The following is a 24,000-nucleotide window of genomic DNA, read 5'->3' on the forward strand; positions in this document are numbered from 1 at the left end:
CCTGACAGTGTTACTGATGCATACATAATACCGTCACGAGATGATCACAAACATGAAGCAGCTTGCAGGAACCGTGTATAGGAAAACCGTGTCCGCCAAATGATCTTCCTCCTGGCCACCAATAACTAATGGTGGAGATCCATTACCTTTGCAACCTTGATGTGCCCATATCTCAGCAGCCCGGAGAACAAATGAAAATTTTCATTATTAATAGCCAATCTCGGCCATAGTCCACATACAACGCCACAGTTTCGAACCCATTTCAATTATTAACTCCCCATAACCAGCTATCAGGTGTGTTATAGAGCGACGATGCTACAGCCTTTTGTACAATAATCCGCAGGGCAGTAAGAAATGCCGCATGCCGATTATCTACGTTCGCGTTGCCGAAACACTGCAACGATCCACGGTCGTGGTACCCCAGGGCCGCACAACATACAGAGCGAACAGGGTACAACACGCTACATCGCCACATGTGATTATGTTTGCACACCCAAAAACCCTCCGACGATTACCGTCGACCGACGCGGACTACAGCAGGATCAGAATGCAATCAAGAGAGAGATCAAGAACGGCAACGGATGGACCGAATTTTCAAGCAACTCCGATACAACCGGCCCTTTCGAACAGTACGGAGAACGCTGCAAGTGTAAACCGATGCGATCTTTACGACCTATATCGGATGGTGGAGGTCCCTTCCGTCTACCATTACAGCTGGGGCGCATCATATTCGGTCAGCAAGAAGGATTAGCGAGGCTTTTAGATAATTTTATGCTGACCAGTTTTCGAGAACGAGGTACTCATGTTGTACTCTTGCACTACTGAAAAGCAGATGGGCATCGCCACATGCACACACCTCGACGTCCCGGTCGAATGTCAACTCATCTTTGGAAAACGGCCATCCAGTGAAGTAGGTACTTCCGAATTTCCGTCTGACACAACATCAACAGCGTCGAGTCGGAGTGCGCGAGTCCATCAAATCCAAAGTGTCCTCCATTGTGACCCACCGAGACACACTATCGTTATAATTATTGGCTATAGTTTTGCGCCATAGTTCCATTCACGGCCCAGCAACGGTCCGCCTGTGGAACATCAAATCCGGGCCCAAAGTTTACGTTGGCTCGCTTACAAGCACTGCTCTCTGCGCGAACTCTCATCCTCCCCAACGTACCGACCATTATCCTGTTCCAAGGGAGGCATAGTTGCCGAAACTTTTATCATACACCGAACCGCACCGAATTACAGTTTTTGGGAGAGCTCCTCAAAACTGTGTGGATCGTCCTCCACGTGACTTCGTCCAGTGAGGCATGTAGCATCGGCCGCCGTGCAGATAAGCTGTGGCTTTCATTCTTCCTTATCGAATTCCCGGCATCCCGGGACCCCACAGATGGAAACTGCTGCGTCAGAATGGAATAAACCATTTTCGTGCAATGAACTAGTGGCCGAGGGACACCGGTAGCTAGACGATTGCGCATGATACCGACCAGACCGGTGGCACTGGAAGCTGAAAAAGCATTAGGTTGTGTTCTGGTCAGTGCGATAGCATCGCTGATTATATTCGGTTCGCCATCGTTGTAACCGACGGAACGGAACGGAACACACAACACATATGCCGTATGCCCGAAAAGTAGCACTACTCCCAGTTCCACGATGGCTTATGGGGGAACTCTTGTTTCGAGTGCACAACAACAAACTCTAACTACGGTAAAGGGGCTTGTGAACAGTGGAAGTGACGGCCACGGAGGGAACGCAGTTTGTGTTTTTCATCTCACGGGAAAATCAAGATCCATTCTAGTGCTACCGTTTCGCTAGTAAGAGTAATTAAATCCATTGCAACAATGCTATCCAATGCAGTAGTGCCAGTAAACGATCCTTCGATAAGACCGCAACCAAGGATGCCAACCAAACAGGCACGGCGGGGAATAGGAGTTAATGTCAAGGCTTTCGAGAACTTGTGTACTGCATCATAGTTGGCATGGCACACTCAAACGACGGCGACGGGACGTGGAGTTCAATTTATGTTCGATTTGTTACGTTGCTAGAGCAACCGAGGCAGCCGCGGCAGGAAATGAAATACTTTTTCCTTCCCATTCCTTTCGCTGAACATTGCACAGGAAGAACTTGGTCAACTGGCGCGGATATGGAATCGACCCAGACAGGTCGATGTGATGTCCGTCCATGTTTGCGCAAGCCACACCACGACCGACTCGGAGCCACCAGCATCCGACCACCACCATCAGGACAGTGCCAGGGTGCGGTGCGGCGGTGCAAAAACTTTTTCCTTCGGCCAAAACTAGGCCATCATGATGGAAGGGCGACGACCTTTATGGCGTATGAAATATGCATTACCCACCGGGCACGTTGCATCATTACCTCGGCGTTAATGAGAAACTTTGCTCTCATCCTCTGCTCGGCCGCTGCCACCACCACCGCGGTCCCAGGTTTGTTGTCGCCTGTGCGCCAAGATATCGTACCCTAGCATAGTCCATCTCGGCTACTGCTGCTAGTGCTATAGAGGCGGTGTTGGATCCTCTTCAATGGATCGTCCATGGCAAGCGCGCTTCACCATGCTCCGGTGCTTCGGGTTGCTACGATTTCGTGCCATAAAGTGTAAGCATGAACATCACACAGACCACTACACACACACACACGTGTGGTGGAATGAGGAGACAAGCACACAGACACACATGCGAATCGCATTTTCCGGGTCGGTGGCTTTGATAGCGTTCCGTGGTGGTGGTTTGGACCATATGCTATGGATAGCATCGCGCGACTGGCAAAAAACCAGGTTACTTGACGAAAAGCGGATGCTCGGGAGCGGAAAAAACCGATTTTCATTTCCATCCTTTGGGATGTGGCAACTTTAACACTCCTTTATGGCATCATCAGCTTTGCTTTTGCTGTTACCATGGACCGCCGCGATGAAGCGATTGAGATTAGGCTTCATGTACTTCGCTTGGCGAGAAAGTGCGACTCTCTGGAGTCTGAAATGGACAAGGTATAGTTTAAAAAAAATGGTTTTCATGAGACGCGTTATCAGAGACAGAGTAAAGAAGATCGAATGACACCGTTTGAGATGATGGTTCCACGAAAGCATTCAATACCGATGGCCACCGTGGCCAACAATGCTCCAAAGGCAGTTACTGGTATTCCTACCCAAACAATTGTAAAAGCTAAACGCCACTTGTGCTTGGCGCGCTGCCCTTGGTACATAAAATGGTAACGCCCTAATCGGTGCTCCGATGCCTCACTAATGGTGCACATTATTTGGAAGTCGCAATCGCAAGCCGGTAGTCGGCAACCACCACCGAGCCTCTATCTTGAAACAACACACCCAGTGGGAACGATTGCCGCCGGCGTACGGTGCTAGTTGGAAAATGTTGTAATTTAACTTTGGAACATCGCGCACAACAGTTCCTTGGAGGCTTACAACGAAAGTCTTCAGCCAAAAAAGCGTGACACAGCTTCGATCTCAGGATGCCGTGGCTTCCTTTTCGGCAATGACGCGTGAACGATGATGATGATGCTGCCGATCGTCAGTTATTGATCCATTCCGGGCGGAGACCATCGCACTGTGGTACCAAAGTTCATTCAAAAGTCATCGTCCTTCTACTGGTGTCACCATTCAGAGGGGTGGGACAGTGCGTGTAGCAAGAGAAGCTCGGTCGCCACCATCAGAAGCCATCAGGCTCAAGCTTCGAGTCGATCGGCGAGATGAGGCACGAAAGATGAGCATTTTATTGTCGCTCTGCGTTGTTTATCCAATGATGCCGTTGGTTGGCCGGTGGCTGCGCGCCCACGAGGAGCAAAAATACTCCACTCTTCGTTTTCCATTTTTGTGCCTGCGATGCTAGTAGCAGTTGGTTTCTGAAACAAAAAAAAAGTTGTATCATCTCCCCGTAATGGTAGCGCTCCGCCATGGACGATAAAGTCGACGACCGTGTGGAGGTCGATCCAGCGTAACGCACGCTGGCGCTCGGGGACACGGACACGGCGGAACTATCGCTCCAAATCGCCTTATGCTCGCGTTCGCGTCGTTATTTTGCATTTACAGGCGATGGCTGACCGAGCACTCTCTTCGGTGTCGTCCCCACTGGACAGCATTGTTCAATTGCGCGAATAATAACGACTTTTGACGCGGCTTACATGTTACGCTTGCGGCAATCCTCTCGATGGCTCCCTAAGGATTTGCTCCATCTGTAGATGGAGCGGAACTTTAAGGATAAACTTGCTGCTGGCAAGGCGTTTGATGTTTGAGGCATCCGCTTCAAATGCCTTTCACACTGACACGGTTAAAACGCTTGCATTAAAGAGTTAATTCCCGTGCAATGAAAGAGATGTGCAACATTTGCTAAGCTCTTGATCTGCTACAATTCCGTTATATCCCGCAAAGTTGTCGGTTGATTCAAAATTTGAAACTAATCTTTTGAATAAAAAGATTCGCTACTTGAAGCGTAGTTTGGAATGCATGAAACCGAGCAACTTGAAAGTAACGGAGAGTGTATCGAATTGAATGGTAAAGTATAATAGATGATGAACATTTACCATTACTTTGATTTACAAAATATCAAGTAAAATAAACTTTATCATAATAAAATCGAACGGTAACTACTCACTTCGATCCCGCCTGAAGCAATCAACTAGGACTCATGCTAAACGGAGGGCTTGACAGAGCCACTGAACGCGCGATGATTTCCTGCTGTCATTAGAGCCTCGCGATTCCACGTGCAATTTCCGTGCAAATTTTCCTTTTGCAGTTCTCGGAACTTTTCCATAATTTGCAGTTTCAACGAAACCGACATAATCGACCATGGAGAGGTTGTACATTCGTGTATCAAACAAAAGACGTGTTCTAGATGTGGCAGATGCGGGTGTCGAAACGATTGGAGACATCAAGGTGAGCTAGCGACGATGGTATGATTTCGAGGTTATGTTTCCGGCTTCGAGCAATTCCACCCGTTTTATGCAAAACGATTTAATTATCTTCTTTTCCCTTTCCTAATTTATGTGCTACCGCAAAAGGAGATACTTTCCATCGGAGCCGATGCGAAGCTTTGGTGTGAGGGCAAATGGTTGCAAGATTGGCAGCTGATCACGGAGCTCACCTCGGACGAAATCGATGTAACGCTGCCCCTGCTCGGTGGAAAAGTTCACGGATCGCTGGCACGAGCCGGCAAGGTGAAGAGCCAAACCCCCAAGGTGCAACACGAGGATAAGAAAAAGAAGAAACTTACAGGACGAGCCTTGCGGCGCCGCCAATTCAATCGCCGTTTCAACAATCAGGTCGTTTTTGGCAGATTTGGTAAAAAACCCAATAGCAACGCTTCGAACAAAATGAAATAAATAATGATGGTATTTCAATGATTTAGAAAACATCTCCGTTTTGAATCGATAACTTGAAAGGACATCATCTTGAGACACGCCGAACGAAAGGTCACTTGGATTGGAATATTTTGCTGCGTTGTATGGCGCGTTTTGTTCATTTTTCTGTACGCACCTCGTGCCGTCGAGATCGAAAGTTACCATACGAAGGGTTGATAACTGTCTGGCGAAAGCTTTCGCTTGAAAAGTTATTACGTATTTCGCACATCCATCCGAGGAGAAAGGCATTCTATGCACCTGCTACCATCTCATAATCTATTCCACTTGACGGAACACAACACATACCCGCAGCTGGTGTCACGGGCGTTGGCTGAAAGGTCATAAATCTCGGAACATAAATCGTCACCGACGGAACGACAAACTGTGCGGCCATTCTTCTTCATTGTCGCCTTCTTTTCGTCACCTGCTAGCCTAGCTAGCTGGTAACAAATTGCGACCATTGCGTCTAGCTAAGTCATCAAATCCGCTCGAGACAGGCGCTCTTCAAACTACACACTCTACTGTTTGTCAAAATCAAGCGGAACGATCTTTTATTTCTGAAAAATAGAACCCAACCGATTACGGAACCACATGCCAACAAAGTACGGCAACATGCTCTGGCAATAGCAACCGACAGATGAGAGCATATATTTACATTTCTTAAAATAAATTTGATTACCGGCGAAATTATTTACACCGTTGACCATACATTCCACTTAAGATCCGGTCGCTCTACGCACTCTTTCCACTCCTAAGTCACCACAACCTTTTCCTCCCTTTAATGGTGGAGTTCACACGCCTTCGCTCAGCACCACATGCGACCAAACCGCACAAACCGAGATGGCATCCCTCATGACGAATGTCTGTGCGTGCCAACCAGCCAACAAGCATGCTCCACTGCACCAGCGTACCACGAAACGCAAGGCTATGCTTTCATTAAATGGAACATTCTGTTCGCAACGGTCTATCCAATGGCACTGTACGGCCTAGCGGCCATGGCCCCAAAAATCGATTCGATACAAATAAATTCGTACGATTTATTATCATTTATATTTATTGAAATGCTCTTTTGCCGGAGAAGGCGGTAAAAGCCTCCAGGCTGTGCGCGCCCTCACCACAGAAACCACCAGCCGAGAGGGCAGGGGTGCGAAGGATGAAGAATGTCAGAAAAATATTCCATTTAATCTTTTCCGAGAGGAAATATACACTCAACCGCGCAACGCTGCTCCAGGAGAGGCCAAGAACTGTGTCTGGTTCCGTCTGCCACCCTTCACCAACATGCCATGGATGAAAACCCTTCATAAGCGATACGATTTTTCCACTTTCCCTCCCTAATAGAAAGGAAAAGTGCCCCTAATGGATAGCCAATTTGGCAAAAAGCATACCGAAACCCTTACTGTGCCGGTGAAAGCGGATCGAGTGAGGTGGGAAGTTCGGGATTCATTACATCATATCCCGTCAGATTTGACCGCTTAGTCTATTTGCAAAAGGTTATAAGAGTGCCCTGCGGTGAAGTGGCAATTGTGAGTTGTGAACCTTCTCCTTATCTCTGACTATCTGGCCACCGCTGGGCGAATCTGGCCGGTGTCTAGTTTGTGAATAAATGTTCACCCTGTAAGAGCTGCTTTCGGATATTTAATAGATATTTCTCTCTTCCTGTGCAACTAACTAAGGTAATTTTCAAGAAAGATCGATAAATTAAACAGGTCGTTATGCAGCAGCTTACAACATTTTATCTGGCGCAAACTAAGCAAAAACAGCCTTCTTAAGCACCCGGGTTAGTATACCTCCAGTTCTTTGGTTCGAGTTCAAGGATTTATAGCAATCCGTAACCGTTCCTTATCCCCGTATACACTAACGAGATATAATTGGCAAACATTGTTTGCATCGTTACAGTTCCCTCGAAACATGTCGCTTTAGAACTTACAGCGGAGGTAGAAGGGAGTATCATCAAGTAAAAAGTCATCAACCTATTTAGCTCAGCCATCGTCAGTTGCAGAAGTCGAAGAAGCCAGCATGCGGTGCCGCATCACCAGACGGCTGGTCATAAACTTGGGTCAACATATTCTTCAGAAATCCAATGAAACGGAGGGCCAGAACCGGGGCCTCTGTGGCTAAGGATGAACGAGCTTTGTACGAAATGTCTTCCTAATGTGCGAAAATTGACTACCGGCATACCGGTGTTGATGGTGAACAGACGAGAGCAAGAACACCAGCCAGAACACGGACCCTAACATGGACGAAATTGGAATTAATAGCTCTCGTGCTTCCTGTCTAACACCGGCACGGCAATCGTGTTCAGTGCTTCCAATGTCTTTTTAAACAGTTTGTACATGTTGAGCTTTATCGTTACCACAAGCTATGTGGTGCCCCTCAGTGTGGTGTATCTATCAGCCATTTCATTTATTAAACTATTTTACAATTCTTGCACCACAAGCATCGATGCATAGTTTCCTGGAGATTTAAAATAGATATACCCTTTTCTACTCGTGCTATGTTGAGTGCGATGTCACAAGAACGCTATACTTCAACCTAGGTACGAGCTCCACAATGTATGTCTCGTGCATTTCCATCGGAGAAAGTTTTGATTAGATTCCATGCAAATTGAATTTCAAGCGGTTTTTCCAACCGAACCCTTGAGACCTCGAACCAGACACTGCCTTGCGCCATACCAACCGCTTTAAGAGCTTATTATTATAAACTAATAAATGATTAACTTTATCTACCGTACCGTGCTTCCTGAAAAACTATCCCTTACTATTGGCTGGTTGAATTGCACTCAAAGCTTTATAACAACGTTACAAAGAGAGACTTTTAACCACCACCAAGCGATAGCTAGTGGCCATGCTATTTAAAGCTTGAACTTTTATTTGAAAAATGTGGTTCACTGTCAGTATATCTTGCCGCACTATCACCGGGTGGATATGAACCAGCAAGGCAAAAAGGACAATCAGCATCCGAGTGGTGCACACGGAGAGCTGGCTCGGAACGTTCTAATATTTTCCCGCACCGGCACGTTCGGCCAATTGGAAAAAGCACAACATCCGCAGAAAATCGTCGTCATCGTCGTTGTCGTCATACACTTCTATTCAAGATCGAACATCCAGAGATCCTACGAGCGAAAGATCCACAAACCGTACGTGTACCACGTATGTGCATGTTTGTGTGTGTGTGTGTGTTTTGCGCATTCAGCATCCAAAAAGCGGTCACATCATCGGTACAAGAAAAAAGCCAAAAAAATGCACCGGATCTCAGTGAAGTTCAGCACCTGCTCGGTGCCAAACATATTTGGACAGCAAATCAGGTGCACGAGCACAGCATTACAGCAGCATTCAACTCGCACCGGTCCCTAGAACAAACAAAACCAATAAGAATCGGTATGACTTTATTGTGCAACTTTACGGTGTCGTCTTCTCGCACGTGTTCTCTTCGCAACGTGCCATTTACCTCTGCTCCTTGTGCAATGCAGTTGAGTCAGCACAAATGAAATACCGCAGAGCGATAGAGGGTAGGAGGTAAGGCGCCGGAGTATGAGCCTTTAAGCGTCCTAATATGAAACGAAAGCTATCACGTGCACCGGGAGGGCCAGTATGCTGTACATGGACCAAGTCGCAATTGATACACTGGAGCCCTCGCTGTATGCTGCATGCACACACACACACACACACCGACCAATCTTCTATACTATCACCGATCCAACGATACAAGAGGCAACAGTCTATTGCGATTCATTGTGCATCAATCGATACCGGATGGCGGGGTTGCCTCCGGCTTTGGCGGCGATGGCGGATCAAACCAGCAGATCATCCACTTCGTTTGATTAGCTTACCTGGAATGAAACAAAACAGAAAAGCTTGTTAATATTAAAATAGCTGTGGCGTGTTTCTTGCATTTGCACATCATCTAGCGCGAGAGAGAGAGATGGAGACGCTCGGTGAAACGAACAAAGCAGCAGACCGGCGTGAGTCTGGGTATTGAGTAAACTAATTAAAACCAGCAGCCTCAGCTAACCAGGCGCCTCCATTAGGATTAACGAGGGTTGAGTGAAGCATGTAATCAAGCGAACGAACTGGCAAACCGGCACATAACCATGATGGAAAGAAAGCTTTCGTGGTATAGAGGATCAAATCAGCTCCACAGTAGGGATGAAGGAATGCGTTGCTGTTGTTGCGTTTGTTGCATTTCCACCCGGGGCATCTTGTAATCAAAATGAAACCGAGTTGCGAAACGCTTTGCTATCGATCTGTTGTTGGTACGAAGTTGCAGGGATATGCTTTCATGTTTTATTTCATTTGCAACATTCGTTTTCATTCGGAAATCTCAAAGGAATTTGTACTCTATCCAACACTTGATAGAGATACATTTTTCCACAATTAGACCAGAGCATACATTATTGTTAACGAGAACAGTAGACCCAGAGTGGCTTGTACAAAACATTTTATCCAACTGCTGGTGCGTTCTATTAAAACATCGAGCTAAACAACAGTTCTATCGATCGAGCTAGAACCAAATACGCGGCTGTGTCATGGTGAAATTGATCTTTGGGCCATTCCGCTGTTGAATCAATGCTTCAGTTCATCAATCAATTAGCCACCATCGGCATCGGTAGATTGAGCAATATTGATGAACCAAATTGAAAGGTGTCAACCAAGAGGTGACGCCCGAGATGTTGCTCGTGGCTACAACTAGAACAAACATTCCGTGTTACAGCGAAAGCTTCAGATTTTCTCTCCCACATCAATATGCTCCCGGTGTGGTGTGTCATGCGACGCCTTCCGAGATTCAGCCCCGGAGTACACACAAAGATCAACTCGGCTCGGATGCAGTGGCTAAGACCGTAAGAAATATGTGCTCGCATAAGTGTTCCGTGATAACATCACATTCGCCTGCCAGATCTGATCCAGTGTACCTGCTAATGCTTGGGATAGCCGAGCGTACCAGAGAGATGTTGTTTTCCTGCCATTACGAGTGCTCTGTTTCAGAGACCATTCTTTCACTTTTGCTCTTCGCTCTTCGGTTAAAGCATAATATGGCTCCCTTTTCTTGGTCTCTTCGAATTTTCTCGCTGTTCTTCCCTCACCAGAGTCCCTCCTCACCAGAGTCCCTCCTCACCAGAGTCCAATCCACTTGTCCGGCCAAAGTAATGTTCCGTTTTGGAGGGAGTGGGGACCGAAAGAAGAGCGCAAGCAAGATCTTTTGGACGTGCCAAAAGACAAATGTGCCACACTTTGGCTACTTCGCTCAACAGTCGGAGTAACGGCAGCACCAACACAAGAACGCCCACAGATGGAAAATTGTTTCATCGAAGTGGTCCATGGCAGAAAACCAAAACCAACGTCCAGCTACATTCCATGCGCGCGTGTCGATGGGTGGCCGTGAGCTGACAAACAGATACCAACACCCACTTGGTCATCTTACCGTTCTGATGGGCAAGTGAAAGTGACTACGGAAGATGCTTCGAATCCGGGGAATCCTCTCGTCGCTCAAGTGATCATTCTACAAAGATTTCTGTTTTTCAATTTTAGTAAAAGCATTAAAAGTAATGAGCAAAAGTGGATGGAGTTTCGAGTTGCCGAAGCTAACCAACGGATGGCCAACCAAGCATTTCCCGAAACAATCTTAACAATTCGGGATATCAACATTCCATTGCCTTAGCATTGCGCTCTTCTACAAACCCTTCCGATGCGATGTGCAGAGTTTGTGTTTTAGAATAAGACAAAAAAGCGGTTTTAATGGCAACTTCATTTTTAGATGTCGGACCAGAGTGCAACTCGTGCAGCAGCAGCATCAGCAGCAACAGCAGCACCTTCACCACAATTTGTCCGCCAGAAGACGGGCTAGACAACGATAAATGCATCCGTGTCCGGTTGGCCCGCGGACTCCAGCAGCACACTTAAGACAAATGGCAATCCCACCATCCCCCGCTTTGGCCATTTTTCTTAACCCCCTTTCACACAGAAACACACACATGAAGAACTTCAGTTCTCGCTGCTATTCACACGAGCAGCACTTTGGCAAACTGCAATCAAGCAGCGGCAGTCGTGCGGAAGAACGAAGCTACTAGCGCTCTTGTTATGAAATATGAAATAGGAAAATAGTATCGAGAAGATGCGAGAACATGTGGCTCCGGCTTGGCACAACATACACACACATACGAGAAGTGATGAATATTAAATGATAGATTGTGCTCGGCATCTTCTGTTCCTAGAACCCTTTCAATACGTTCTGCCTTCGGTTTCTAGTCGCTCATCAAACAAGTTCTACACACACACACACACGGATCCCACGGTCGGCCAACCTCATTTATTACTTTTCGTGCTATGTTGCCCCCTTTATACCACTCCCGCTTAACCCTCATCTATATTGTCTTAAATCCATACATCATCACCGAGTAGTAGATTCCAAATATTGGCTTACACCACATACACACTCCTTGGTAAGGCGTCAGCTGGCCGCCAGTCTCCAACTACGCCAACTAGACCGTTTGGCAGCTGGTGTCTTCACGTCTCTGGCCTAACTTTACTCCAGACAAAAACCACCTCCGACCTAGCAAAGCCAAAAGTCCCCGCAGGCGGGCATCTCCTTAGGTCCGGGCGGGCGGCCAGGCGTCAAACAACTTGGCTCAGCAGAAGTGTGCGAGTAACTTTAATCTATTTTTAACGAAATGCCAAGCACTCTCGCAAGCGGGTTTAGATGCCGGGATCCAGCCATCCCATCCTGGTCCCCCTGGGTTGATCCGGGCGAGTAGTGCCAAAAGTTCAGTTTCACAAATTTACTTACGAGAAATTACGCACACATTGCCAACCAGCCAGCCAAAGCCACCATCCGCCCTTCGGTCACGTAACCCGCCGGGATCGGAATGTACCGTTACGCGTGGTACTCGGACACTTGGCTACCAAGGGTCTGGCTATGCAGAACTTACATGGACCCTGTATGCCGGGATGCCGGTTTCACCCCAAACATGCTCACAAAACATTAGAAATCCATCCGAATGACACCTGCAGATATGTCAGCTCGAATACTGAAACGATCTACTTCCTCCGCTACTCACCGAAGCTCCCACCACGACGACAAGAACGACGACGACGACGACTACGACGAGTAACCCGAAATTCCTGTTCCACCCTCGGGAGGAATTTACCTGACAGCATGTGTTACCGAGCCGGCCGGTACACACTCCGAGTTACGGAGGCCGGCCACCCGTCTCTCGGTTGTCGGAGTAGTATTCAAGTATTTTCATTAAACACTGGCTAGACCCCCCTTCGAATGTGCGGCACCGGCACGGCATCCCTTGGTCCCAGGATGAACACCCCCTAATGGTCTGGAGGAGTTCGGGAGAAAACTTTTTGGCAAATCTTCAATTCAAAGAACCCTCGGGCTCTTTCGACAGTTTTGGCCATGTTTCTTCATTAAATGCCCTCGTTCCCTCCTTCGCCCAAAGGTACCATCATTCGGAAGGGCTTGGCGCTATGTGTTTGGCTAGTGCTCCTATGCCTAGGCTTACATGGGCTTACCTACATCATCATCATCATCGTCATCGTGCCATATCCAGCAATAGTAGAACGAGGCGAACACGTGTAGGGAACAGCGGTACCTACGCGGCGTACTTACTCCGTTCCGGTATTGCGGATGTTGCTGGTCCAGGAAACGCAGAACGCAACCCAAACCCCATCACCGTACCAGAGCGCTGGTGCACCGGAACCGCCCCCGTAATGGCTGATCCGGATGGGCCCCAGCGAACCATCACAATACCAGGGGCGAGTGCGCCCTAACCTAGAAAAGACCTCTAGCTCGATAGACTGGAGTTGGCACCAGAACAACTCAGTTCAAACAGCAGCAAAACGAAAGCTCCTGGTCTCGATGCGGGTCACTTTCATCTTCCCAGTGCACTGAAATACCCACTCAAACACACATACACTCTCACACACAAAGAGGATAATGCACAGCTCACACAACAAATGGTGCTGATACAGATGAAGATTCACGGTTCCATTATGCCGGTAACGCAGTCACCATTTGCTGTGCTTGCGGTTACCAGCCGCAACCGCTGCTGGCGACCTAACATCATCCAAGCAGCCGCAGTACGAAACAGTCTCTACGAAACAGCTGCTCGACCAAAGGGTATCCGCGGGGCAATGTCCTTGGAGAGAGTCAATCGGTGCGCGAGGAGCAAATGATTTTCCATTTCACCAGAAGCTCAAGCGGTATCAGCACGGTATGGCTTCCACGTATTTCGTTTGTTAGAAAAATAATTTCCCATTTTCCCATTCAACCATACATCTTATCGTCGAAGGAACACACCCTCCAGCCGGTTCGATTGCAAACCATCGCACGAAGGCTTCGTCGCGATAGCGCGCAGAGAGAGAGAGAGGGAGAGAGGGAGAGATTCAACGATTTGTTCTTTCCCTTTATTAAAATATAAATAAAGCAAACAGGAAGCCAAACAAACAGGAAAACCCTGCCGCCAGCGTGCGCATTTCCGCTTCCAAATCCGGGACCAAGATAACATTTTCTTCGATTCCAATAACACCTTCCCGACACCCCCCCCCCCCCCTCCCCCCCAAAAGCATCATAAACGCATTATGGGGTGGCTTCAAAGTCAATTTTTTCGTTCAATTTCGCCTCGGGAAGGGCACCACCTGCCGGGGCTTCCGTTGCAAAGCCGGCCCCATAAATACTTGGCCGACGACGACGCCGACAACGCCACACCGGTGTGCATCCGTGGAGGCGCTGGTTGCGTATTCTAACCTCGTTACCAACGGTAACAACGAACGTTGTCGTTGTGTTGTGCGTAGCGGTGGGTAACGGTACGCGTCGCCGCGAAACCATACGTGTCTGTGCGAGTGTGTATGTCTTACGTGCCCGCGTAAGACAACCTCAGCAACCGGAAATCCTTGACGAGCGGTACGCCAAATCGAATGCGCAAAGTGAATAAATTGACATCTTCCTCGTGTTTCGTGTGGTGTGCCCTCTGGGTGGGGAGGGGGAGGGATCGGATGAACATACCTTTTTTGGGGAGGGGAGATAGAAGTGCGATGGAACGCGACGCATGAGGTAGCGGGCCACCCAAAATGGGTGACAGAATGCAATGAATTTGATTAAACCTTTGCCACTCCCCGGGCTCGCCGGGTCCCGGGTTTCGGTTGCGTGCGTGACACAAGCCCATGTGGTCTCGAAACTCGCCTCTCCACCATGGCATTAGGGTTTGGTGGCTGCCTCATGGTGTGGTTGGATGTACGCTGTACGGGTTGATTCATGTCTCAAGTGGGCGATGGTACGACGAGTGTGCCGCCGTGTTGCTGTGCTCCAATGATGGGCCCCTGGTTCAAACGTTTCGGTTTAATTGAATTTCATCGCGACAACTCCACCGTCGTCGTCGTCGTCGTCCGTAGTCCAGCCAACCGGTCCCCGTTAGTGGTTTTATCCACTCGTTTGGACGAATTCCCAATAGAATGATTTTTTTGTTTTGTTTTGTTGGGGGGAGGGTGGGAGAGAGAACCAACCGGACACAGCTGACGGGACGACCGTTAGCGTCGCGTTAGAATGGAGTGCTGCTAGTGGCGCATTCAACACTCATCCACCGAACGGCAGTTAATACGTGTTGAAGTACTTCGCTGACAGCAGCCATCGTAAGTAATGCCTGTAATTGATGCACTTAGCAATGGGCGAGGCGAACGATGTTTGAATAATACTATTTGCTTAGGATTATCAACTGGCAGCCGTTGTGTTTGGATAGTTCCTTACTTTGTTTTTTTTTTTAACTTTAACCAGTTTTTCTGCATCTCTCTTTATTTCTGTAGTATTTAACGTGATAGCAGTACTACCAGGAGTACCAATACGTAAATAGGAGCTTGATTTTTGTTACAATAAACATAAATATCTCAAAGTATTATCTTAGTCGCCATCAGTTTGTCTAATTAGTTATTCAAATATTCCGTAAGTGAACGAACTGAAGCGTAAACCATTCCGGAATTCGAAGTGCTCGACAAGAAAAGAAGAAAAATTATATGACAAGAGTTTCTATAACTACTGTCTTGACTTTCACTTTTATGCGACGAGCTTCTAAATAAAAGAGTCTACATACAGTGCAACTTCTCAATCCTTGTCATGTGAAAATAAATTGCTATAAAGCGCCGCAATTTCATTTAATTTTTTAATCAAATATATGGCATTTGCTTGAAAAATGTGTGTTGCTGGGCTCAAATTAATCTCATGCGTCTGGATAATACAGTCAATACCTCACGCACCGGTTCTATACAAACACCAATATGCACTGCACATAACCCCTCGGGGCTGGACAAAGGAAGCAACAAAGATGGATGAAAAAGCCTTTGAAAGACAGATCATTCTTCGATGACATCGCGCAAATTACGTTTCCTTGGCGACGAAGCTGAAACGGATTTACCTTCCATATCCTGCAGCGAAGAAGAGCAGCTAGAAAGTGCCTTTTGTGTGTACGGCTAGCTAACGTGAAGAATAAAAGAAAAAGAATGTTTTGTCCAAGGCAACTAACTGTAACATAACCGATAAGCCCCACCTCCGGGTAACCCTCCCGCAATCACACACCACGCCACAACCCGGAAGCCATCCAGGAAAAACCCTTTAGCCAGTGTGTGGGGCCGGCTAGCTACCGATGCATAGCGACCACCGATCCAACGCCTTTACCCCATTCCTAAATGACACCGTATCTGCTTGACACTCTCGCTCCGTTCAGTGTGCCATTCCAGCACACCAGCAGTCACAATACACCACACTACTCCCCCCGATAGCACGCCGGGCGACCGACCAACAATGGCGCCTCATGTCCTCTCTCTCGCTCTCTCCTTTTTCTCTCCATACTGTTCCCTGGTCGATATGAGGCTGCCAAAACCGGTCATTCCAGCACGCTGAATGAAATTGATAACTTAAAAACACTCATTTAATGGAAGTATGACAGTTAGAGAGAAGCCGGACACGGACACACACACACACACAACATCCCATCTCAGGGGGTGAAGTGAGGTGACGACAGTAGTAGCAGCAATAGCAGCATCAGTGTAGCCTTAGCAGCAGCATATGTTGCTATGTGGCAGATGTCAACCTCCTGAGGGTGAGGTTGCACCTTCTTCCTGCGCCAACGAGCAAACCAAGGGTTGCTATGATAAGGCAGACAACAAAAGAAGATCCTGAAGCCCGAAGGTGGTGTAGCCATAGGACCACGATGGACTGACAGCAAGATAGCAACAACAACAGCAGCAGCAGCAGCAGCAGCAGCTGGTTCTGCTACTACTTCTGCTGCTGCATCGAAAGGAGAAGAAAATAAAGACTTTGAATTATATCATGTTTCATTTCTGCCCATTGATGGTCGTTTCAGCAAACGCCAATGGCATCGATAGCACTGACTCACCATCATCATCCCCTTCCACCCATTTCAGATACTATCACCATCAGCTCGTAAGCACCGCCAGCAGCAGCAGCAGCAGCTCCTTCCTGTGACCGACGAGCAGCTTGCGACCCACAATCCTTTTATGTATCTCCACCCCAAAAAGCCCCAGCACCCGGAGCATTCGCAAACCACCAGTGTCGCGAGTGTTGCACAATGCACATTATCCACGTTGCGCATTTTGCTGCACATCGTTTGGATGGCCCTATCGCCACTTGCCGTCACACGGTCTTCGTGGTCACGGACCGTGTCGCATCGACTACGTTGACGAATCGACATCGATGTCATAAGGCATTAAGTATCACCTCTGCTCCTGCTGCTGCTGCTACTGCTGCTCCTTGGCGAAGCAGACTTGTCGATCTTCTCGGTCCGTTCCTCTACCCCAGCCGATCAGCTTCCGGTTTGAAAGCACCGGAAGAGAATGGGCAACCACGCGAAAGCATAAACTTACTGCTACTGCTACAGCTGCTGCCGGTGCTTTCAAGAAGTGCTGGTGTAAAGAAATAGTTTTATCTCAAATTCCGACTTGCAACAGAAGCGGCAACAGCAGGAGCACCCGTAAAGGCAGCACTGAAGTACCGCGAGGCCCGCCAAGTATTCACTACTACGACCACGCCGCTTGAGAAAGGACGCCGCGTCAGATGACTGACGATGACTGGAACTACTGGCGACGAGGCTTCACGATGAGACCAACTGGCGGGCACAAAACTTCTCATTTCGGGTGTAAGCCGATATCGGAAGCACTAGTGTAGCCAGAAACCACCGTAACTGAGCCATTCGGTGTGGTTTCTGCCTTCTACATTTTCAGATTGAAATGTTGCCCTTGGTGTAAAGTACTGCTATAGGATCGTTACAGCCAAGGAAAGTTCGGTATTCGTTTCAAGCACAGAAGAAGCTGCACCACCTTGGACATTATCAAGATAGTACGAGGACTCTGGCATAACATTCTCCAGCTCTACTCCAAACTGCACAGAACACAAACGAACGAACTTTGTTATCCTTTTTTGGGCAAAACTAGATAAGCCAACTAGTAGGAATAAGCTATATAGCACTTGGAGTATTTAGCTAACAATCCATCAAAATCTCATACTTCCATCAACCGTCCCGCAGGCCAACGTTTGAATACATAAATTCATTCAATTATCCATTGCTTAATACCATTCTGGGGCGGGGAGGGCGGCCCGGTATTTGCTTGGTTGATATGTAAAGCACGTATCCGAATCCTCATCGCTACCGCAAAACAATACTGAATGGAGTACGTGGCCTAACATTCCTGCACACGGCCACAGCATTGCGAAACGTTTCGGTTTTGATTTCCAAAGAACTAGCGGCCCAGAAGCGAAACGTTGTGGTGGGAAGCAGCGTCGACAAGAGCATTCGAATCGAGGAAGCAGCCTCCTCGCTTCACTTGCAGTACATTCCCCGGCATTCCCAGAACCATTTGCTCCTTCATGCTCCTAATCATACCTGAGGCAGCCCTGGTTTGGGGAATCCAGCAGCAGCAGCAGCAGCAGCAGCAGCACGCTTGAATGCAAACCCAAGGCCAAAACCAAATATCCAACCAGCCACCAGAGGGCAGCGGACCCTGGGAGCAGCAAGAAGAGCAGACCAAGTGTACCGTTTCATTCGATTGAGCAACCGTACACACCTCACCCACCTACCCTCATACTCTCCCCGTTGCCGTTTATTAAATTATGCAAGTTATATTATTTACATTCAAAGCAGCGGTGGTAGTTCCGGTTGAGATCTGACAAACCTTCCGGCACTGCGGTACTTCCGAACAGCCGAGTCAAGTAGTGGTAGTAGTGGCAGCAGCAGCAGCAGCAGCAGCAGCAGAATAGCCTCAGGCCTCAGAGCATAAACCTGCTGCTTACCACCACTACCCTGCAGCCTGTTCACTTATTCACACGCCCTGCTTAAGTATTTATCACTTTGCACCGGGTACAGCTTTGGCAGGGAGGAACAGGGCGGGGCAACAGGGACAAAACTCCGTAACACCACCTCTACTACTATCGACGCATCGCATCCTTTGCACGCTGGACAAATCAAACCGGCACCGGTAGCGCAGTCTGTACCACCACTAAGCTGCTGCTGCTGCTCAGAATCATAAGCCAAACTTAACGTTTCGCTCTCTGTACTCTACTGTCTGGAAGACAGCAGGTTGTGCTTAGTATCGTCGACCTTTGCTATAAAGCTTAAGTTCGACAGAGAGTTTTTGTTCGCAAGGCGCAAGTGAAAATGTGGAAAACATTCAAACCTCAAACATGTTTTACCTTTCAACGCTTGCCAAAGTTTTTAATTAAAATTATTGGATTCCTCGTGTTGTGTGTTTAGAAATTGACTTCATAAGTGGGATATATACGAATGTGATTGATTCAGCCGAAGCTGTACGGCCGAATAGATTATTGTGAAGTCGAATAAAAATGCAATTAATTTTACATTTTACGGGAAAACCAAAGTACTTAGAATTTTGACCAGAACATAAAGACATGTTTAACGAACTATTCAAAAGAACATTAAACCATCAAATGTCACTTGTTGGTTATATAACCTAAATGATTCAGAATACCGAACTAAAATGATAAATATGATTCTTATATTATCTGGGAGCATTTCTTCCTCACTAACACCTGCCTCTATACAAACCTTGACGCTGACCACCATACACTACCCCAAATGTTCGTGAAAAATCGGACGTGTGTTATCATCCTGAAACAGCGTTTGGTTCAACAACAACATTGCCACTTTATATTCTCAACTAAAGTCATTTTTCGGATTGGAATTTACAACCCACATGGAGCTAACACCGGTGGATGGTCTTTCTGCGAAATTAGCTACACTTCCTGGCGATAGAACACTGCAACCCCAGCAGCTGACCCCTTCCCGGGGACGCCGCCTTTAGGCGTACCGAAAAAGTTTGAGCAACCAGGTCAAAGCAACCGTTTTCCGTAGCGGTGGTGTGAGGCGCAGAGCAGAGCGAACTACGTCATCGTCAAAGGAGGCTCGGTAGCCCCATTACTCGGGGCAACACGGGGCTTCCCAACACACAGCCGAAAGAAAACGTGATTCGTGGCCATGTTTGTGTGTGGCCCCGAGCAGAGCCCGGGGTTTGGGTCAGGAAAAAATGGAGCACGCGCGGGGGAATACCTTGCGGACCAGACCCTTTTTTTCGTCCTCGCCGCCGGCACGGGAAACTCGAACGGAATCGAGTCGAGTGCTCGTGCCGCTCTTCCTCTCCTCCCCTCTCACACTCTCTTTCTCGCTTCCTCTGTCCGCGCGCTACCGGTCCCTAATACGGAAGTGTTAATGATGGAGCGGTTCAAAAATGAATTAATCCGTTGGGATTGGTACCGTGCAGACGTTGCATAGCGCTTCCGACCGGCCCACCGGGTGTGTGTGTGTGTGTGTGCGCGTTTGTGTATGTGTGTTTGTGTGAGTAGTAGCACCGAGTGAAACGTGTCGACGGACCGAAAAGCAATTATGCTTTTTTCCCCGTATAACGGCCATTTTAACCGCATTCTATACTCCAACGTGTAATAATTCGTTCCAGGCCTGCCAGTGAGCCGCAGCCCGCCGCCCGCCGCCCGCCAGCTACCAAGGCATTCGCGTATTAGAACGACTTTTCCGGGCGGCGGAAAACTGTTCCATTTTTTGGGGTTTTTGTTTTCGGTCGGATGGCTTGCAGGGCGAGGCCCGGCCCATAACTATAACGATTCGGCCGCAAAGCCAACCATCCGTTATTGACCCCACCAACGCGTCCCCCAACCAACCCAGACCGAGGCCTGCCTCCTTTTGGTACATTATGCGTAGGCACATTACTCATGTTTTTGCTGCATTAATTAAAAAATAATTTAACAAGAATGATGTCTTGGAACACACAATCTGACAGCTTTCGGGCCGGACAGCGGCGCCGAAAGTGCGAATGGCCTTTCTTGATGCGGTCTGTAGAAGGTTGCTTTGATGTAGCTGCTACTTTGCTGAACAACCTTTCGCTGTCAATTAGTTGTCACTACCGTGGAAAAGCTAAGTGACAGCTGTCAGTAGAATTTAGTGCCTTTGGTTTTGTTGAGTGTTATTTTACAGATTTTAGGAAGATGTTTAAAAGAACTAAACCATAGCCCACAATAAACATATTTTTGAAGCTTCTATTAGGTTCCTAATCATTGAACATAAATATTGAAAAGTCGCAAAGAAAGCATAATGAAACGCTACATTTCAAACTTTTTTAATTAAAAAAAATCGTTCATAACGTTAATGCATTACGCCACTGGCGCAGAGCAGCTTATCAATCGTGGCTCCAGGCCTCAATCTCCACTAAATCTATGTTCCACTCTTTGCCGCACTTTGTGACTCCATAACTCTAAACGGAAAAAATGATGTGTAACTGCGCCGCCCTAAACTGGGTTTTCTCGCACGCATTTAACTGGCAGATCCTGCTGCCCGTGATCACATCGTTGCAATACTTTCTCCTCACCTAAACCCCCACGAGCCCACGAGCGGGGCTTTCAAAAAAAGCGCCAGCGAACCATAAATATTTACGACGCACAACACACGCGGCCCGTGCGCCATGCGCCATGAGCGCCATCTTGCACGCTCAGAAAGTATTCAAATCTATCACCACCAACACCACACCACCGGCTCCAATGCTGCTAGTGCGGCTGCTGTTGGTCCTATTAGATTCCCCTGGATTCCCCCTCTTTCCACGAATAGCAAGGAACATCCTCGTCTAAGTGAACTGCTGGCGAGCTTATCGTATCAGAATGCCCACAAAGCGGATAACGGACGCAGCTGCTGGATTGTCTCTTTTCCCGTGCTGGGCGCTCGCACGCCCATCCGGCCTCTTTCTAAGGCTCGATATTGCAGGCGCACAGCCTGCTACTAGTGCTGCGACCAGCGCCGGTCGCCGGTGACAGATTCATTGAACTGTCAGGCGACACCGATGACACCGGACAACGGCGATGGCATATTTTGATGCCAGGATATACCGGGCGGAACCCACGGGAGGGAGGGAGAGAGAGAGAGAGAGAGAGGTCACCGATTTTACAATGTACGATGTCGTGCACCAGTGCGCCATCGGTAACCGTGGAACGGAAGGATGGTGGTGGTACGCTGTGTCGAGTTATGCTGAGCTTTGCCAACCGAACGGAACGGCCCTGCCAGCTGACACACACACACACCATGATCGTGAGGAGCAGGAGCAGAAATGAATATCGTATTTTGCAAAACATCCGAACCAACTGACACGAAGAACGGCGCATACTGATTGCAAGTCGCTGCAGAAGAGGAAAACGAGGGAGAAAGGCAAAAAAGAAAAACGAAGCAAAACAGCGCATCATGACAACGGCGGAGGCCACACCGGTTCCACGGTTCGGCGATGCGCGATCCACCGGGGAATCGGAATGGAAAATGCGAGGAAAAACTGCAGCAGAAAGTGGCAGGCAGGCGAACCTTTCCCGAGCCACCATCTCCTGCCACCGATGCTTTTCCGAGCGGGAAAATGTAAATTGAGTTTCGAAACTCATAACATAAATTTCGTTTTCGGAATCATATTTTTCTCGCTCTGAAGAAAAAGGCGGCACTGGCCAGTTGGCGAGAGAAGCCACGGGCCACGGCCAGGCACATCCGAGAACCTCGAGGAGTTCGCAGATTTTCTTCAAGCTTCAAGAGGAAAACACGTAAAGCTTCGTTCGCCGTTGATCACTCCTCAAGAAGGGCAACAACATATCACGAAGCAATCCATGCAACCACATGCGCGCACAACTAGCAAATACATAAATAAATAACAAACAAAAAAATACAATACAATACATTACGGGTGCCGCTGTTCGATTGCTTATTTTCCTGCTTTCACTGAGCGGAGTTTTCCGATGAAAACAGAACGACCTGGTAGCGGTCTTGGTGGTGAGCGCGGACGGTGGCACCGTTTCGCTGAACTCCCAGCAACTCCGGCACGGATATCCTTGACACTCTTCGGTCGGTCGGTAGGCAGTCCTTGGCAGCTTTTGAGCGAACAGTGGGAGCAGTTCAATGGCCGCGCACAGTTCAGTGTGGTGGTAGGGAAAGGGATGTCTTTCGGTCGTCTACTTTCTCTTCTTCTGCTCCACTCATCTGCCCGGTGACTTCGGTGGTGGTCGGTCGGCGCCGAATGAAGTGGATCTTTGATTTTATTGCGGAACTTTTTAATAAACTTTTTTTTGCAGCAGCAAAACTCCCTGACATCGCTGCTCGTAACTCGGGTGTGTAGACGGTGTGTTGCTGGTTGCCCTTTTTGCGTATTCGTTGTTGCTGTTCGGAGAATGGCATTGCTATTGATAGCTTTCCATGTGGGGGGAGGAGAATCTAGGAGCTGCAAGCAATCGGTTCAGTATCGAACATAATGGTTTGTGGTACCATGTCGTCGGGTATGTGCGATCATCGGTGGAAGTTAACAATTTAGAAAATCCTCATATCAGCTGTATGCGTAAACTGAAAACGTTCTATAGAAGACAGCAGTATAAGAAGATTGTACAGCAGACGAATTGACAGCTACACTTCGTATATTAGAAATGGCTTCTTCTTGTATATTTACTAAACTCTGCTTATTTCCCTAATTTTCTTTAATCTTTGTAGTCCTTTCTTTATTCATTGTAATCGACAAATTTCTTCGGACAAGGATAACACAAGTTATGCGAACCACTGTTTGCAAATTAAAATAATCCAGCAACGAACACATTAAGGGGGGGCTTCGGTATTTTATTTTATTTATTCGCATTTACTTTTTATATTGTTTTATGAGTGCTTATCTTTGCAAGAGTATTGTGTAAAACTTTGGGATCAATCGAAGCAAAACTGACAAAGATATTGATTTTTGAAAATCCGCCTTTCATACAAGTCTCAGAGCATCTCGCAACTTTGAATCGCGATTCCCAAAACCTACGTTTTCAAACTCGGTGCCCATCGTAGCATAAAAACTACTGGACCGATCGATTTGAAATTTTCAACACTTAATCTTCATACTATTTGCCTGGTAGCCCCGTCGAGATTTTGTAAAAATTGTTGATACTTTTTTTTAAACAATTTTTTTTAATTATGTAAAACTCGATTTTTGAGCCAACATCGAAAAAAGCATCACTTTTTGAACTTTAATAATCTGCCAAAAATTGAAAAATGAGAAATTCAACAAAAACTCGACGGGGCTACCAGGATAAACTTATAATCTAACAAAAGAATATTGATTT

The 24,000-nt window shown here is 47.6% G+C and overlaps 2 protein-coding genes across 6 annotated transcripts in view; one reads left to right on the forward strand and one right to left on the reverse strand.

Moving 5' to 3' along the window:
* Positions 1-24,000, reverse strand: part of LOC125950778 (semaphorin-1A) — a 140,491-nt gene that overhangs the window by 81,489 nt on the left and 35,002 nt on the right. The window lies entirely within an intron of this gene.
* On the forward strand, positions 4,711-5,353 carry LOC125950819 (FAU ubiquitin-like and ribosomal protein S30). The gene is made up of 2 exons (XM_049679138.1): positions 4,711-4,897; positions 5,023-5,353. Exons 1-2 carry the CDS (start codon positions 4,811-4,813, stop codon positions 5,341-5,343), a joined length of 408 nt encoding a protein of 135 aa, XP_049535095.1. The 5' UTR covers positions 4,711-4,810; the 3' UTR covers positions 5,344-5,353.

The sequence above is a fragment of the Anopheles darlingi genome, chromosome 2 (assembly GCF_943734745.1).
Source record: "Anopheles darlingi chromosome 2, idAnoDarlMG_H_01, whole genome shotgun sequence".
Taxonomy (NCBI): Eukaryota; Metazoa; Arthropoda; class Insecta; order Diptera; family Culicidae; genus Anopheles; species Anopheles darlingi.

Excerpts from the sequence above, each read along its gene's own strand:
- LOC125950819 (XM_049679138.1), top strand. The coding sequence starts at position 4,811 with ATGGAGAGGTTGTACATTCGTGTATCAAACAAAAGACGTGTTCTAGAT. Across the intron at positions 4,898-5,022 it reads AAACGATTGGAGACATCAAG|GAGATACTTTCCATCGGAGC; the intron begins GTGAGCTAGCGA and ends CTACCGCAAAAG.